At 36.9% G+C, this 17,725-nt stretch overlaps 1 protein-coding gene across 11 annotated transcripts in view; it reads right to left on the bottom strand.

Annotated features, from left to right (window-relative positions):
• LOC123517109 (calpain-5-like) overlaps positions 1-17,725 on the bottom strand; it is a 67,427-nt gene that overhangs the window by 27,264 nt on the left and 22,438 nt on the right. For all 11 annotated transcript variants that reach the window (XM_045277014.1, XM_045277007.1, XM_045277018.1 and 8 more), the window contains one exon: positions 10,442-10,519. In XM_045277014.1, the coding sequence (XP_045132949.1) occupies positions 10,442-10,519 (78 nt within the window). The remainder of the gene's footprint in view (positions 1-10,441; positions 10,520-17,725) is intronic.

Below are 17,725 nucleotides of genomic sequence, written 5' to 3'. Positions count from 1 at the left end.
TCCCCCTCAAGTCATTTTCCATCCATCTCAATGTACTTCCTTTTAAGCCACCCTTCTCTAACTTCCACAGTATTTTTGCATGTGGCACTTTATCAAACGCCTTTTTCAAAATCCAAATAAATACAATCAACCCATCCCTCTCTCTCTTGTACTCTGTCAATTATTCTAGAGTAGAAACTCAGTAAATTTGTTACACACGACCGACCTTTTCTAAAACCAAATTGGTTATTTGATAATAATTTGTTGTCTTCAAGGAACTCGATCCATTGTTTCTTTATTAATCTTTCAAACATCTTACATATTACACTAGTTAGTGATACCGGTCTGTAATTTAAAGGTTCTTCCTTCCTTCCGCTCTTATATATGGGAACCACCTCAACTCTTTTCCATTCTACTGGTACTGTTCCATTTTCTATTGAGCATTTTATGATGTATATAGGACTTGCTAGTTCTTCCCTACATTCTTTCAGTATTCTGCCTGAGACTTCATCTGGTCCCATTGCCTTCTCTTCATCCAGTTCCTTCATTAACTTTTTTTATTTCAGGCTTGGTGACTTTAATCTCTTTCATATAGACAACCCCTCTATTACCCTGCGGCCTTTCAAATTTGGATTCCTTAGTAAAGACCTCCTGAAATTTACTATTCAACAGTTCTGCCATACTTTTGGGTTTTCCACCATCCTGTTCTCTCCTTTTAATCTTTCTATTGTTTCTTTTTGTCTTATTTTTCCATTGATGAATTTGTAGAACAATTTCAGTTGCTCTTTTCATTTTCTGACAATGTCCTTTTCATAGTTCCTCTCCTCTTCCTTCCTCACTTTAACATATTCATTTTTCACTGTCTTGAAGTTTTCCTTATTTACTGCATTTCTATTTCTCCTCCACCTTTTCCATGTTCCATCTCTTTTCTCCTTTGCCCTGGCACACCTTGCGTTAAACCAATCTTTCTTTCCTTCTTCTTTAGGTCTATATTTCGGGACATATTCCCTGACTCCTGTTTTGTATATTTCCAAAAATAAGTTATAGTTCTCTTGCACTGTCTCTGAGTTTTCCATCTCCTCCCAGTTACCATTTTTGAAATAGTTCTTGAGGTTCTCAATATCAGCCTTTCTGTAACTTAATCGGTCTCCTTTGTATGATTCGTCTCTATCTTCCTTTCCTTCTTCTACATCCATTTTGATATTACATGGTCACTCTTTCCCAATGGGCACTTATATCTTATATCATCTTTCATTTGTATACCCCTTGTAAAAACCAGGTCCAATCTCTTTGGCTTCGTTTTCTCTGAATCTTGTGTTTTCCTTTATTCTTTAGTCCATCATATTATCTATCATTAGGTTCAGGAATCTTTCTCCCCAGGCTTCTTCCTCCATACCACTTTCATAATTTTCCCAGTCCACTTCTTTACAGTTGAAGTCTTCTACTAATAACACTCTTCTCCTTTCTTTAATGATTCTCGTTAGACTCCTTATTGTGTCATCTATCATGTCTTTATATTCTTGGTTGGTCCATGAATTTGTTTTTGGTGGCACATATGTTCCAATGATTGTTAACTCTTTTTTATTAATATGCATCTTAATATACAGTACTTCTGTACTGTAGAATTCCCCCAAAAAATGCCTTTTTCTCCTCCTCTGACCTTTCATTATTTTTTTTCCCTTACTGCAGCCGCCAGTTCGTTGTATCTCTTTCTTTCTTCCTCATTTTTATTTTTCCTTATATATATATATATATATATATATATATATATATATATATATATATATATATATATATATATATATATATATATATATATATATATATATATATATATATATATATATATATATATATATATATATATATATATATATATATATCCTTGCAGCCTTCTGTTTCTCTGAGTTTTGTTGTTCTATATAATATTTCTTCTGTTGCTGCTTGTGATTTTAGTAGTATCTTAATTGGCCTTGTTGTTTCATCTTGATAAGGTTCCATTCTATGTATTTCCTCTACTTCCTCCTCTAGGTTCTGCCTATCTTTGTCATTTAGATTTTTTAGTAGGTCTTTAACTGACTTCATTTCCTCCTTTTTCCTTCTTGGTCTATATTTTACATTTTTTTCTTTTAGTCCAAATATAATTACACTCTTTTTCTTCCCTGCAATTTCCCTTACTAGGTTTTCTTTTTCCTTAAGGACTCCTATCATTTTGTTTGCCATATTCTCATCTCTTTCTTTTAGTTGTTCCTGGATCACCTCCTGAAAATTATCCTTGTCTTTCTTATCTTGTACTTTCCATGCCTGTACTTCTTTCTTAATCACATCCTGTACTCTTTCCTCTTCTTTGTTTACTAGATCTTTCAGGTCCTCTTTTTCTTTCTCTACTTTACCAAGTCCTTCATCAATCTGTTTCTTATATTTGGCTAGTTCTTTTCTCAGTTCCGCATTCTCTACTCTTAGTCCAGCTTCACTTTCTTCCACTTTTTTTATCCTTTCTTTCAAGTTCAGAAACTCTTTCTCCTGTTCATCGTTCTCTTTACTTCTCATACTTTCTCTTATCCAGTTGTCTAATTTTTTCTCCAAAGTTAAAACTCGCCTATGGAGGGCGGTACTTGTCTCATCAAATCCTCCGAATCTTGCCTCTCCTCATCATCATAATCATCCTTTTCTTGTACTCCTTCCCTATTCTCATACCTGCTTATGGGTGTAAGGTCTTTCCAATTCATGGTGCCTTTCAATGTAGTTTCTGGAGACTACTGCCACATAAATCACACATTGTGTGTGTGTGTGTCTGTCTGTGTATTTACTTATTTACCTATTTGTGATTACAGGGCCCAAGCCGTAGCTCTCTATGTCCTGTCTCTTTGTCCACACTTGTCCAATTTTTCCTTTATTTGACTGACACTCGCCGCACACACCACATCCACGCTCAGTTTGTTCCATGCATCAATGCTCCAATACGGGAAGCTATACTTCTTGATGTCGCTTGTGCAGGAGTCCTTCAGTATTTTCTTTGGGTGTCCTCTTAGGTAATTACTGGATGCCATTGTGATCAGGTTCTCCTTATCCAATGTGTCCACTCCATGTACTATTTTGAACATTGTTATCATATCCCCTCTGACTCTTCTTTCTTCCAACATGCTTAATTCCAGCCTATTTAACCTCTCCTCATACGGTACCTCCTTAAAGTCTGGTATCATTCTTGTTGTTAACCTCTGCACTCTTTCCAGTTTCTTGACATGTTTCTTCATGTATGGTGACCAAATTACTGATGCATATTCCAACTGTGGCCTAATCAGGGTGTTCAATATCTTCTTTATCATGTTCCCTTCCAGATAATTAAATGCCCATCCTATACTTTGGAGCATGCTGTACGTTTTTCCAAATATTCTATTAATGTGCTTTTCTGGAGACAGACTACTCTGTACAGTCACTCCCAAGTCTTTTTCTTCACTGACTTCAATTACAGTCTTCCCCCCCAGCTGGTAGTCTTTATATGGTCTATATTTACTTCTACCCATTCTCATTACACAGCTTTTGTTGGTATTGAATTCCATTTGCCACGTCCTGCTCCATTCATATATTTTGTCCAAGTCCTTCTGCAGTATATTACAGTCATGCATATTCCTCACTCTCCTCATAATCTTTGCATCATCTGCAAACATATTCATATAACTTCTCACTCCCTCTGGCATGTCATTTATATAGATCAGGAACATGATGGGACCAAGCACGAACCTTGGGAACTCCACTGGTTACCTTCCTCCACTCTGACTTCACTCCCTTCACTACCGTCCTCATTTCTCTACCTGTCAAATAATTTCTCATCCACTCCATCAGATTTCCCCTTATTCCTCCGATACTACTTAACTTCCACATCAATCTGTTATGTGGTACTTTATCAAATGCTTTTTCAAGTCTAGGTATACACAATCAACCCATCCATCCCTCTCTTGTAAAATATCGACCACTCTTGAGTAGAAACACAGCAAATTTGATACACACAATTTCCCTTTTCTAAAGCCAAACTGTTTCTCACTTAGTATTTCTTTGTTTTCCAGGAACTCACACCACTTGCTTTTGATCACTTCTTTACATATCTTACACATAATGCTGGTCAAAGAAACAGGTCTATAATTCAATGGTTCCATGCGACATCCACTTTTGTAGATTGGTACTACATATGCCCTTTTCCATTCTACTGGCACCTGTCCCATGTTGATAGATGTTCTTGTTAAATCTAAAATTGGATCTAGCAACTGCTCTTGACATTCTTTTAACATTCTTCCAGACACACCATCTGGTCCCATTGCCTTGTTAACATCTAATTGACTCAAAACTTTTGCAATATCACTCTTTGTTACTATAATTTTTTGCATCCATCTTGTCACAGGTAACATCCGTCGATTGAATTGTGTTTCTTCTGTGAATACTTTGCAGAAATTCTCATTCAATTTTTCAACAATGACACTTGTATCTTCATATATATAATCTCCAACCTTTAATCTATGAACTGTTTTTTTTTTCTGTAATCTACCATTAATGAATTTATAAAACATTTTGGGATCACTTTCACAATTCTCCACTATTCTCTGTTCAAATTCTTGTTGTGCCCTTCTTCTCACTTGAACATATTTATTTCTTGCATTCCTATATGCTTCTCTCTCCACTTCCTCATTATTTCTCTTGTATTTTTCCCATGCCTTTTCCTTCTCCTTTTTTGCCTTGTCACAGGTTTTGTTAAACCATTGATCTCCTTTAAGATTTTCTTAGTATATTTTGGCACAAAGTTCTCTGCGGCCTCACTATATATTTCCATAAATTTTTCATATTTTAACTGCATGTTTGTTTCCTGGTACATTTCGGACCAATCCACATTTCCAAAGTAATTTCTCAACTCCTTATATCTTCCCTTAGCATAATTTAGGCATTCCTCCTTGTATCCAACTTCATTATCTTTGCTGAACCCCACCTTTACCTCAAATTTCAATAATTCATGATCACTCTTCCCCAAAGGACACTCATGCTCAATCTCATTTTCTAGATTTACTCCTTTGTGAATATCAAGTCCAGTCTCGACGGGGCATCACGCCTCCTTCCCCTTGTTGGATGCCTCACCCACTGTGTCATCAAATTTCCCACTGCATAATTTAATAGCTGCTCACCCCATTCTCCACCATTCCCCACTTCAAATTCCTCCCAATTGACGTCTTTACAGTTGAAATCTCCAACTATAACCATTTTGCTTTCTTTGCAGCTTCATTTCTCATTCTTTCCAATGTGCTTTCCACCATACTATTATACTGATCATTTGACCATGCACTTGTTTTTGGTGGTACATACACAGTTACAATATTGATATCTTGCCTTCCATCAGTCACCACCACACCCACCACTTCCTCCTCATCTCCTCCAAGGCACACATTTTGCACTATTAAGTCTTTTCTTGTTAACACAATTATTCCACCTCCACTTTTATTCACTCTATCTTTTCTCCACATTCTATAATTTCCTCCTCAAAACCAATCTATTTGTATATTCAGTCTCAATTTAGTCTCCACTATATACATAATATCTGGTTTATCCCTTATCAGATGGTCCATACACTCTAATCTTTTTTATAGCAAGCCGTCTATGTTAGTATATGATACTCTTATGTCTTTCTTTCTTATCTGCTCCTTTGTCTGGTCTTTTACTCCCTCTCTTTTGTCCACCACTTCCACACTTTGTCGTTTCTTATTTTCCAAAAAAACTTCTTCTTTTCTTCTTCTGTTCTTGCCTCCTTCCTCTCTCTCACCTCTGTCACCATTTCTCTCATCTTAGCCCTTTCCTCCTGCGACATATTTCTTCTTACATAAATCATGTTTGTCTCTTGAGAATTTTTCAGCTTCTATGCATTTCTCAATACATGCTCAGCAGCTACTTGGGATTTTAATGTTATCTTCATGGCTCTAGACTTTCCTTCTTCATACTTTCCCAATCTCATATATTCCTCAACTTCTACAAATGCATTTTCTTCTTCTGAGATCTTATTCAGCATGGTCTTAATCTTCTCTTCCTCCTTAATTTTTCTCTCCTGCCAGTTTCTTATATTATCTTCCTTTAATCCACTCACTACCACACACTTTTTTCTTTTCTGCAATGTTTCTCACCATTGTCTCCTCTTGCTGTAAAATTTTAACAATCTCCTGGTGTGTGTGTGTGTGTGTGTGTGTGTGTGTGTGTGTGTATTTACCTAATTGTATTTACCTAATTGTAACATACGGGAAAAGAGCTATGCTCGTGTTGTCCCGTCTCCATATCTATTAATGTCCAGCTTTTTCTTAAAATCATGAATATTCCTTGCGTTGACCACTTCCACGTCTAAACTATTCCATGCTTCCACCCTTCTATGAGGAAGCTATATTTTTCACATCTCTCCTATAAGTGGCCATTTTAGTTTTTCCCATGCCCTCTCGACATTCTTCCATTCCACATACACAGATCTTCCCTATCCATTTTTCCATGCCAATCATCACTCTGTATATTGCTATCAGGTCTCCCCTTTCTCTTCTGTTTTCCAGGGTTGGAAGTTGCATTCTTTTCAGTCTGTCTTCATAAGTCAAATCTCTTAAGTCAGGCACCATTTTCGTTGCAGCCCTCTGTACTTTCTCTAGTTTCCTTATGTGTTTCTTTAAGTTCGAGCCCACTGTATTGTTGCATATTCAAGCCTCGGTCTTATCATTGCAGTAATTATTTTCTTCATCATTTCTTCATCTAGATATCGAACGCCACTCTTATGTTCCTCAATAAGTTCAATACTTCTCCAATTATTTTGTTTATATGTCTCTCTGGCGATAGGTCATTGGTAATTGTCACCCCAAGGTCTTTTTCTTCATGACTGGTTTTATGTCTTCATTTCCTATCTTGTACATACTCCTGATTCTTCTTTCACTCTTGCCAAACTCTATTTTCTTGCATTTTGTCGTGTTGAACTCCATTTGCCATGTACAGCTCCATTTCCATATTCTGTCCAAGTCTTCCTGGAGTAGTTCGCAATCTTTGTCACATCTCACTTTTCTTAACAATTTTGCATCGTCTGCAAATAGGCTCACATAACTGGACACCCCATCCACCATGTCATTTATGTAGACTGCGAACATTACTGGTGCCAACACTGATCCCTGTGGAACTCCACTCTCCACCAATCCCCATTCTGATGGTCTGTCCTTAATTATTGTTCTCATTTCTCTTCCTACCAAAAGTCTTCCATCCATTTTAGTAAACTGCCATGCACTCCTCCTACCATTTCAAGTTTCCAGATCAGTCTCTGGTGTGGTACCTTATCAAAGGCCTTTTTTAAATCCAGATATATTCCATCAGCCCAACCATCTCTTTCCTGTATTACATCTATCACCCTCGAATAGTAACATATCAGGTTTGTCGTGCATGAACGCCCTTTCCTAAAACCAAATTGACACTCACAAAGTATGTCATTTTTCTCCAAGAAGTCTGTCCATCTAGTCTTCACCACCCTCTCACACATCTTAGCTACCACACTTGTAAGTGACACTGGTCTATAGTTCAATGGGTCTCTCTTGTTACCTGATTTATAGATTGGGACAATGTTAGCTCTTTTCCAGTCTTGGGGCACTACACCTTCCCTTAATGAGGCATCAATTACTTCACAAACTTTTTCTGCCAATTGCTCCTGCATTCTCTTAAAATCCATCCTGATACCCCATCAGGTCCCACAGCTTTTCTCACTTCTAAACTCCCCATCATGTTCTTGATCTCCTCCACAGTTACTTGAAACTCCTTCATAATCCCTTTCTGTTCCATTACCAGTGGTTTGTCAAAAGCAGTCTCCTTTGTGAATACCTTCCGAAAGCATCCATTCATAGCCTCTGCCATTTCCTGGGATCTTCACTGTATACTCCATTTACTTCTAAACTTTCAATACTTTCTCTATTTTTGATGTTGTTGTTCACATGTCTGTAAAAAGCCTTGGTTGGTCTTTACATTTATCAATTATATCCTTTTCTTGTTTCTTTCTTTCTTCTCTTCTAATCAACACATATTCATTTCTTGCTCTTTTGTAACTTTCCCACTGCTTAATCCGTCTTTTCCTTCTCCACCTCTTCCATGCATCCTCTTTTCTTGTTCTAGCCTTTTCACATCTATCGTTAAACCAGTCCTGCTTTCCAACTTCTCTATGTTGTCTTATTGGTACAAATTTTTCTCACCTTCTTTGTATATTTTTATAAATTCCTTCCACTTTTCATTTGCTCCTTAGCACTCTTGAATTTCATCCAATTTGTCTCTTGAAAGAATTTCTTTAGGTTTCCAAAATCTGTCTTGGCATAATTCCATCTTCCCACTTTATATTCTTCATTTCTTCTAGATTTCTCTTCGTCTATCACCTTGAACTCCAAAACTGCATGATCACTCTTTGCTAAAGGGCACTCCACCCTCATCTCCTCAATGACCATTGGCTCTGTACTAAAGACCAAGTCCAGTCTTGACGATGCTCCCTCTCCTCCAAACCTAGTATCTTCTTTGACCCACTGAGTTAACACATTTTCCATTGCCAGTGTCAATAGTGTATTTCCCCATGTTGTCTCTGATCCTTCCATTGACCAGTCCTCCCAACACACCTCTTTACAATTAAAATCTCCCATCATTATAGTTCGTTCACAGCCACCCAACATTTCTTCCAGACATGTTCCTGTATCACTTATCATTTCTTCATATTCCTGTACTGACCATGCATTTGTCTTAGGTGGTACGTACACCACTATGTAGTGCCTCTTTTTCCTTCATTAGTTTCTGCTCTGATCTTTAGCACTTCTGCCTTTCCCATACCTTTTTCACTTGATCCACCTTTATATCTTTTTTAACCAGCAACATCACTCCTCCTCCCATCTTACCTACTCTATTTCTTTTCCAAACGTTATATTTCCCTTCTCCAACCTTCATCAGGTCTTCTCCTCTCTCAGTTTTGTTTCAGTAAGACCCACAATATCTGGGTTCTTGTCCCTCAAGTAATCGTTGAGTTCTAAAATCCCGATATCACTCCATTTATGTTGGAATACATTACATTTCGCTCATATGTAAGTTTCTTTAGTCCTTTCTTGCTGTACTTTTCTGGGTTATGAACCACTTCCTCAGTCTCATATCCAAGATTCTCCAGAAAAACTCTTTCTTCTCTCTTCTGTCCTCTCTTCATTTTTTTCAAAGCCTCCTTTCTCAACTCATTTAACATTTCTCTTTCCTTTTCACCGAGATCTCTTCTCAACCAAATCTTCCTTGTTGTTTCCTGCTGGGCTAGCCTCCATGACTTCTCCACCAATTCATCTACATCCTTTTGTGACTTAAGTTTGATTCTTATTGGCCTCATACCTTCTCTTGTGAACTTTCCAATTCTATGGAAGTCCTCTATTTCTTGTACTAGGTCTTTTCCTCCTCTTGCACCACATTAATGATATTATTTATCACCTTTTTATGTTTTCTCTCTCTCCATTTTACTCGGTGTCTTATCCTCCTCCACACCAAATATCACCACACATCTCTTTTTGTCTACAGTTTCCCTCACCAATGTCTCATTTGACTTAATAACCTTCACCACTTTCTCAGCTATCTTCTCTTCTATGATCTGTTGATCTATAATTTCAGCAAGGCCCAAAGTTTTCTCCCTGACTCTTTGATTTCCTTTTCCAGACTTGCAACTTTGTAATTTACCTCCTTTCTTTCCACTTCCTGACTTTTTTCCATTCAGCCTGCTTCTCCATCACTTTTCCTAGAGATTCTCCACATTTTTCGCAATTCACTTTAATTAGCTTAACTTCCTCTTTCAGTGCTGCATTTTCCTTCTTCATATCGGCACAGTCTCTTTTTACATTGTCATAACTCGTTTCCAGGCCCTCATACTTTTCAAACAGTTTTCAATTTTACCTTCTAACTCCAGAATTTTCTTCACATAAGTGCTCTTCTCCATTATTCCTTGAAACCCTGTGAAGTCTGATTCCTCTTTCGAGTTCACGGCCGCCATGTTGCGCAGACGTAAACAAACCAGCTGATGGCTCAAACGCAGGCTACAGTTTATATTTACCTTCACTGGACATTATTTTGCTAATCAACAGTTAACATGACTATATGGAGACGGGACAAACATTACCAGCTCCTTTCCCACCTTGGTTACTCTTAGGTAACTGTAGAATTATAGATGATTGCTCTGGAGCTCAGCGACCACCTCCGCCATCGACGATGTCCCGTGTGTGTGTGTGTGTGTGTGTGTAATACAGAATGTATGTATATAATTAAAAAGCAATTACTACTCTTTTATCCATAATCTTATTGGTTAAGGAATAAAATATACTAAATGCATATGAGACTGCTGCATGTTACACATTATTTAGAAAAGAAAAAAATCTTCTGCTAATGATTCATAAATTTGATTATAGGATAACAGAACACTTACCCATCACTGAAAGCTCCATTCCACTCTCGCTCTCCCCAGGGATTCTTGAGGCGCACCATCCTCACCTTCTGGGCACCTCTGCAATATGACTGTCAGTTCAGCATTCACTAGATCAAAGGATGGGCTGATTCATTAGTCTACTATTTATTTACCCAGACACTACATATCTCCTTAACATTTTTCTAAGCAAATGACTGCACATGAAAATTTGTAGGTCTTAATTGCTGTCATGAATCTAAAAACAAAATTAATAATAAATAAATAATGAATTTCAGTTGATGTGGAAAAATGACATCAAAGTTAGAACAAAATGCATCCAAAGCTTAAAAGATCTTTGTTAAAAATACTAAAAATATATAAATGATCAGACATTGCTAAATTGTGACCAAGCATATTTCATATGCGAGTAGAACACTGATAAGTTTGAGAGTCTGATAAATGCCTGTGTATAAAAAAATTATGTTTGTAAAGAAATTTAAAGAAAGAATCACATAACACACTACAACTAGAAAAAAAAAGCATGACACTGGATATATCAAACTATCTGCATATAACCTCCTTTAGAAAATTCTCAAAATAGAAACAAACTAGCAGAATAAACCACCACTCATATACTTATCATTATTATCTGGATTGCAAATCATTAGTTATAATTTCCAGTCATTGCTTGTACCCATATCCTCACAAATAAGCTGCTTAAACATCCCACAACTTGTCATCCTTAGTTGAATACCACTTCTGATACCATGAAGACATGAATTCTACACTAAGATAATACCACATATTGTCTCTCTCATGCAGTATTTAAAATTGGTTTAGTAATACCAATTTCTGTACTATGAGTATGGGAAACTGAAAACAGTGCAACCAAGAGTATCATAACCAGTACTTATGAGAGTTGAGAGGCAGTGTGGCACAGCAAGAATCAGTTAATGACATGAATAATTCACACACATATGAAAAGGTATGTCACACAGTACTGCTGACCTTCATTACCTGCAAAATATATTAGGAAATATGGGTAGACCCTAAGTACAGAAGAAATATGTGTATAGTTTGATTGAAGTGATACATCATATTGATAGCATGAGAAAATAAAGTTCATGTCTAGAAATTATTCAATCAAATGAAAACTTTAAGTCAATCATTCAAATATAATCATTTAAGAAAATCAATAAAATTGTTGAAGCCTTAGCACACACACGATTGAAACGATATTACCAATAAAATACATAACAATATATGGCAAATGGGTAGAATTACTACATATGGCAACACAATAGTGAAAGTGAAAACCAATACAAATACTCCAACTTCATACTAGTAGTAACAAACCATTAACATTGAGGAAACATAAATTTTCAAAGGTACTGCTGATACAAGTGTAAAGAATATCCACCAGAATAAATCATTATGTCCAAGCTAAATTCTGGCATCTAAGTCAGACGTGAAGGTATGATTACTCATGCACTTCAGAAATACAGAATCAAATACTGTACAGTAATTCTACAATGACACATAACCATTTAATTGTTTTACCTTTTGGTGTATGGCCAGCCATCAGGTGCATAGGCAATATTAATGTCAATGGGAACATGACTGCATAGATAGAGAATAAGAAAAGTCTATTAACTTTCTGGGCACATACACACACACACACACACACAAACACACACATCATCATTAAAAATCTCAGTAGAAAATGGAACAGTACCAGTAGAATGGAAAAGAGCTGAGGTGGTTCCCATATATAAGAGTGGAAGGAAGAACCTTTAAATTACAGACCGGTATCATTAACTAGTGTAATATGTAAGATGTGTGAAAGAGTAATAAAAAACAATGGATTGAGTTCCTTGAAGACATCAAATTATTATCAAATAGCCAATTTTGCTTTAGAAAAGGTCGGTTGTGTGTAACAAATTTACTGAGTTTCTACTCTAGACTAGTTGAAAGGGTACAAGAGAGAGAGGAATGGGTTGATTGTATTTACTTGGATTTAAAAAAGGCATTTGATAAAGTGCCACATGCAAGGTTGCTGTGGAAATTAGAGAAGAAGGGTGGTTTAAAAGGAAGCACATTGAGATGGATGGAAAATTATTTGAGGGGGAGAGAAATAAGGACGGTAGTCAAAGATATGAAGTCCAAGTGGAGAGCAGTAGAAAGTGGAGTGCCAATACTTTTTCTCATTTATATAAATGACATGCCAGAAGGAGTAAACAGCTACATAAATCTGTTTGCAGACGATACAAAACTGTGCAGAGTTATAAAGCAAAACGAGGATTGTGAAATACTGCAAGAAGACCTAAATAAGATCTGGCAATGGAGTAAAAAGATGGAATTTAATGTGGACAAAAGCCATGTCATGGAAATGGGAAAGAGTGAAAGATGACCAGTGGGAATCTATAAGATGGGAGGTGGAGTAGAACTGGAGAAAGTAAAAAAGGGAAAAGGATTTGGGAGTGATGATGGAAGAAAATAATCGACCAGCAAGCCATATTGATAGAATTTTCAGAGACATATAATTTGCTAAGGAATATTGGAATAGCATTTCACTACATGGACAAAGAAATGATGAAGAAACTGATAAGTACCATAATAAGACCCAGATTTGAATATGCAAGAGTAATGAGGATCCCTCACAAAAAGAAACACACAAGGAAGCTGGAGAGACTACAAAAAATGACTACAAGAATGGTCCCAGAACTTGAAGGGATGACATATGAGGAGAGACTAAAGGCTACGGATCTTCCAACATTGGAACAGAGAAGGGAGAGAGGGAATCTCATACAAGATTATAAATTATAAAGTGGACAATGAGTATCTGATCCTGACAGAAGAATATGCCAGTCGAAGCACAAGATCGCATAGTAAGAAGTTGAGGAAGGGAAGATGTCCGAGAGATATTAAAAAGTATGGTTTCCTACAAATATGTGTTGAGACGTGAAACAGTTTGAATGAAGAAGTAATGTCTGCAACGAGTGTACACAGTTTTAAGGAAAGATTGGTTAAGTGTAGATATAGAGACGGGGCCACACGAGCATAAAGCCCAGGCCGTGTAAAACTACAACTAGGTAAATATAACTAGGTAAATACACACACACACACACACACACACACACACACACACACACACACACACACACACACACACACACACACACACACACACACACACAGAGTTATAAAGCAAAAAGAGGATTGTGAAATACTGCAAAAAGACCTAAATAAGATATGGGAATGGAGCAAAAAGTGGGAAATGGAATTCAATGTGAACAAAAGCCATGTCATGGAAATAGGAAAGAGTGAAAGATGACCAGTGGGAATCTATAAGATGGGAGATGGAGTACAACTGGAGAAAGTAAAAAAGGAAAAGGACTTAGGAGTGACGATGGAAGAAAACAATCAACCAGTAAGCCATATTGATAGAATTTTTAGAGAAACATATAATTTGCTAAGGAATATTGGAGTAGCATTTCACCACATGGACAAAGAAATGATGAAGAAATTGATAAGTACTTTAATAAGACCCAGATTGGAATATGCAGGAGTAGTGTGGACCCCTTATAAAAAGAAACACATAAGGAAATTGGAGAGACTACAAAAAATGGCTACAAGAATGGTTCCAGAATTTGAAGGGATGACATATGAGGAGAGACTAAAGGCTATGGATCTACCAACCCTGGAACAAAGAAGGGAGAGAAGAGACCTGATACAAGTTTTTAAATTTATCAACGGAATGGACCAAGTGGATAATGAGAAACTGATCCTGAGAGAAGAATATTACATTCGAAGCACAAGATCGCACAGTAAAAAGCTGAGAAAAGGAAGATGTCTGAGAGATGTTAAAAAATATAGTTTCCCGCAAAGATGTATTGAGACGTGGAACAGTTTAAATGAAAAAGTAGTGTCTGCAACGAGTGTGCATACTTTTAAAGTAAGATTGGATATGTGTAGATATGGAGACGGGGCCACATGAGCATAAAGCCCAGGCCCTGTAAAACTACAACTAGGTAAATACAACTAGGTAAATACACACACAAATGGATAATGAGAAATTGATCCTGAGAAAAGAATATGACATTCGAAGCACAAGATCGCATAGTAAGAAGCTGAGAAAGGAAAGATGTCTGAGAGATGTTAAAAAATATAGTTTCCCACAAAGATGTGTTGAGACGTGGAACAGTTTGAGTGAAGAAGTGGTGTCAGCAACGAATGTGCATAGTTTTAAAGAAAAATTGGATAAGTGTAGATTTGGAGCATAAAGCCCAGGCAGGCCCTGTAAAACTACAACAAGGTAAATACAATTAGGTAAATACACACAAAGATATATTAGAGGGAAAAGATGATAGAGACAAGTCAGACAAAGGAGACAGATTAAATTATAGAAAGGATGATACTGAGAATCTCAAGAACTATTTCAAATACGTTAACTAGGAGGAGATGGAAAATTCAGAGAGGGTGCAAGAGAAATATAACTTATTTTTGAAAATATACAAAACAGGAGTCAGGGAATATGTCCTGAAATATAGACCTAAGGAAGAAGGAAAGAAAAATTGGTTTAACGCTAGGTGTGCCAGGGCAAAGGAGAAAAGAGATGAAGTTTGAAAAGGTGAAGGAGAAATAGAAATCCAGTAAATAAGGAAAATTTCAAGACAGCGAGAAATGAATATGTTAAAGTGAGGAAGGAAGAGGAGAGGAACTATGAAAAGGACATTGTCGAAAAATGTAAGCAGCAACCAAAATTGTTTTACAGATTCATCAATGGGAAAATAAGGCATAAATAAATAATAGAAAGGTTAAAAGAGTAAACGGGATGGTGGAAGACCCAAAAAGTATGGCAGAATTGTTAAATAGTAAATTTCAGGAGGTCTTAACTAAGGAATCCAAATTTGAAAGGCCACAGGGTAATAGAGAAACCGTCTATATGAAAGATATTAAAGTAACCAAGCTTGAAATAAATGAGTTAATGAAGCAATTGGATGAAAAGAAGGCAATGGGACCAGATGAAGTCTCAAGCAGAATACTGAAAGAATGTAGGGAAGAATGAGCAAGTCCTAAATACAACATCACAAAATGCTCAATAGAAAATGGAACAGTACCAGTAGAATGGAAAAGAGATGAGGTGGTTCCATATATAAGAGAGGAAGGAAGGAAGAACCTTTAAATTACAGACCGGTATCACTAACTAGTGTAATATGTAATATGTGTGAAAGAGTAATAAAGAAACAATGGATCAAGTTCCTCGAAGACAACAAATTATTATCAATTGGCCAATTCGGTTTTAGAAAAGGTCAGTCGTGTGTAACAAATTTATGGAATTCCTACTCTAGAATAGTTGATAGAGTACAAAGAGAGAGAGGGATGGGTTGATTGTATTTATTTGGATATAAAAAAGGCATTTGATAAAGTGCCACATGCAAGGTTACTGTGGAAGTTAGAGGAGAAGGGTGGCTTAAAAGGAAGCACATTGAGATGGATGGAAAACCATTTGAAGGGGAGAGAAATAAGGACGGTAGTTAAAGATATGAAGTCCAAGTGGAGAGCAGTAGAAAGCGGAGTGCTGCAGGGGTCAGTATTGGTGTCAATACTTTTTCACATATAAATAAACGACATGCCAGAAGGAGTAAAGAGCTACATAAATCTGTTTGCAGACGATGTGAAGCTGTGCAGAGTTATAAAGCAAAAAGAGGATTGTGAAATACTGCAGGAAGACCTAAATAAGATCTGGCAATGGAGTAAAAAGTGGAAGATGGAATTCAATGTGGACAAAAGCCATGTCATTGAAATGGGTAAGAGTGAAAGATGACCAGTGAGAATCTATAAGATGGGAGATGGAGTAGAACTAGAGAAAGTAAAAAAAGAAAAGGACTTGGGAGTGACGATGGAAGAAAACAATCAACTGGTAAGCCATATTGATAGAATTTTCAGAGACATATCATTTGCTAAGGAATATTAGATTAGCATTTCACTACTTGGATAAAGAAATAATGAAGAAATTGATAAGTACTAAAATAAGACCCAGATTGGAATATGCAACAGTTGTGTGGACCCGCCATAAAAAGAAACACATAAAGAAGTTAGAGAGACTACAAAAAGTGGGTACAAGAATGGTTCCAGAATTTGAAGGGATGACATATGAGGAGAGACTAAAGGCTATGGATCTACCAACCCTGGAACAGAGAAAGGAGAGAGGGGATCTCATACAAGTTTATAAATTGATCAACGGAATGGATAATGAGAAACTGATCCTGAGAGAAGAATATGACATTGGAAGCACAAGATCGCATAGTAAAAAAACTGAGGAAGGGAAGATGTCTGAGAGATGTTAAAAAATATATTTTCCCGCAAAGATGTGTTGAGACTTGGAACAGTTTGAGTGAAAAAGTGGTGTCAGCAAAGAGTGTGCATAGCTTTAAAGAAAAATTGGATAAGTGTAGATATGGAGACGGGGCCACATGAGCGTAAAGACTAGGCCCTGTAAAACTACAACTAGGTAAATGCACACACACCACGTAGTGTAGTGGTTAGTGTGCTTGGCTCAAAACCTAGAGGGTCCGGGTTCGAGTCCCGGGTGCGGCAAGGCAAATGGGTAAGCAAGCCTCTTAATGTATAGCCCCTGTTCACCTAGCAGCAAGTAGGTAAGGGATGTAACTTGAGGGGTTATGGCCTCACTTTTCTGGTGTGTGGAGTGTGTTGTGGTCTTAGTCCTAGCCGAAGATCAGTCAATGAGCTCTGAGCTTGCTCCATAATAGAAAGGGCTGGCTGTGTGACCAGCAGATGACTGAGGTGAATAACACACACACACACACATGGGGTTGGAGATGCAGAATAATCATCCCACATTTTCAGAGGTAAAAAGCTTGCTGATAAATGAGGTATATAGGATGAAATTATATACATATAGGTGGAAGAAAAGAAAAGGTGAGAGCATATGCCTCAGTTTTTAATTTCCAGTTATACTATACTATATGTTGCTGTTGGCTTGTAAACATTTCTTTCCTATTATATAAATATTTGACCAAAAGAACCTTTTGATTAATTCCAGTACAGTAAAATTTGCTCACATAATCTTATACAGTTAAGATCATAATATCTTCATAAACAAGTGCATCATTAAAAGGACTGTCTATGTAGTGAGGTTGACTTATAATTATATCCCTTTCCTTGATAATCTAATAATCTGGGCAGTCAACTCCTAAGTCACCATATAAGGAAGTTATTGCTGGAAACCCCTTACAGTTGACAATACTTTCAAGATAGCCTACATTTGCAAAGTTCAAGCAC

This window comes from Portunus trituberculatus, chromosome 41 (genome assembly GCF_017591435.1).
Source record: "Portunus trituberculatus isolate SZX2019 chromosome 41, ASM1759143v1, whole genome shotgun sequence".
Classification (NCBI taxonomy): Eukaryota; Metazoa; Arthropoda; class Malacostraca; order Decapoda; family Portunidae; genus Portunus; species Portunus trituberculatus.
The sequence above is the reverse complement of the archived record's forward strand: the minus strand, read 5'-3'. Positions and strand labels throughout refer to the sequence as shown.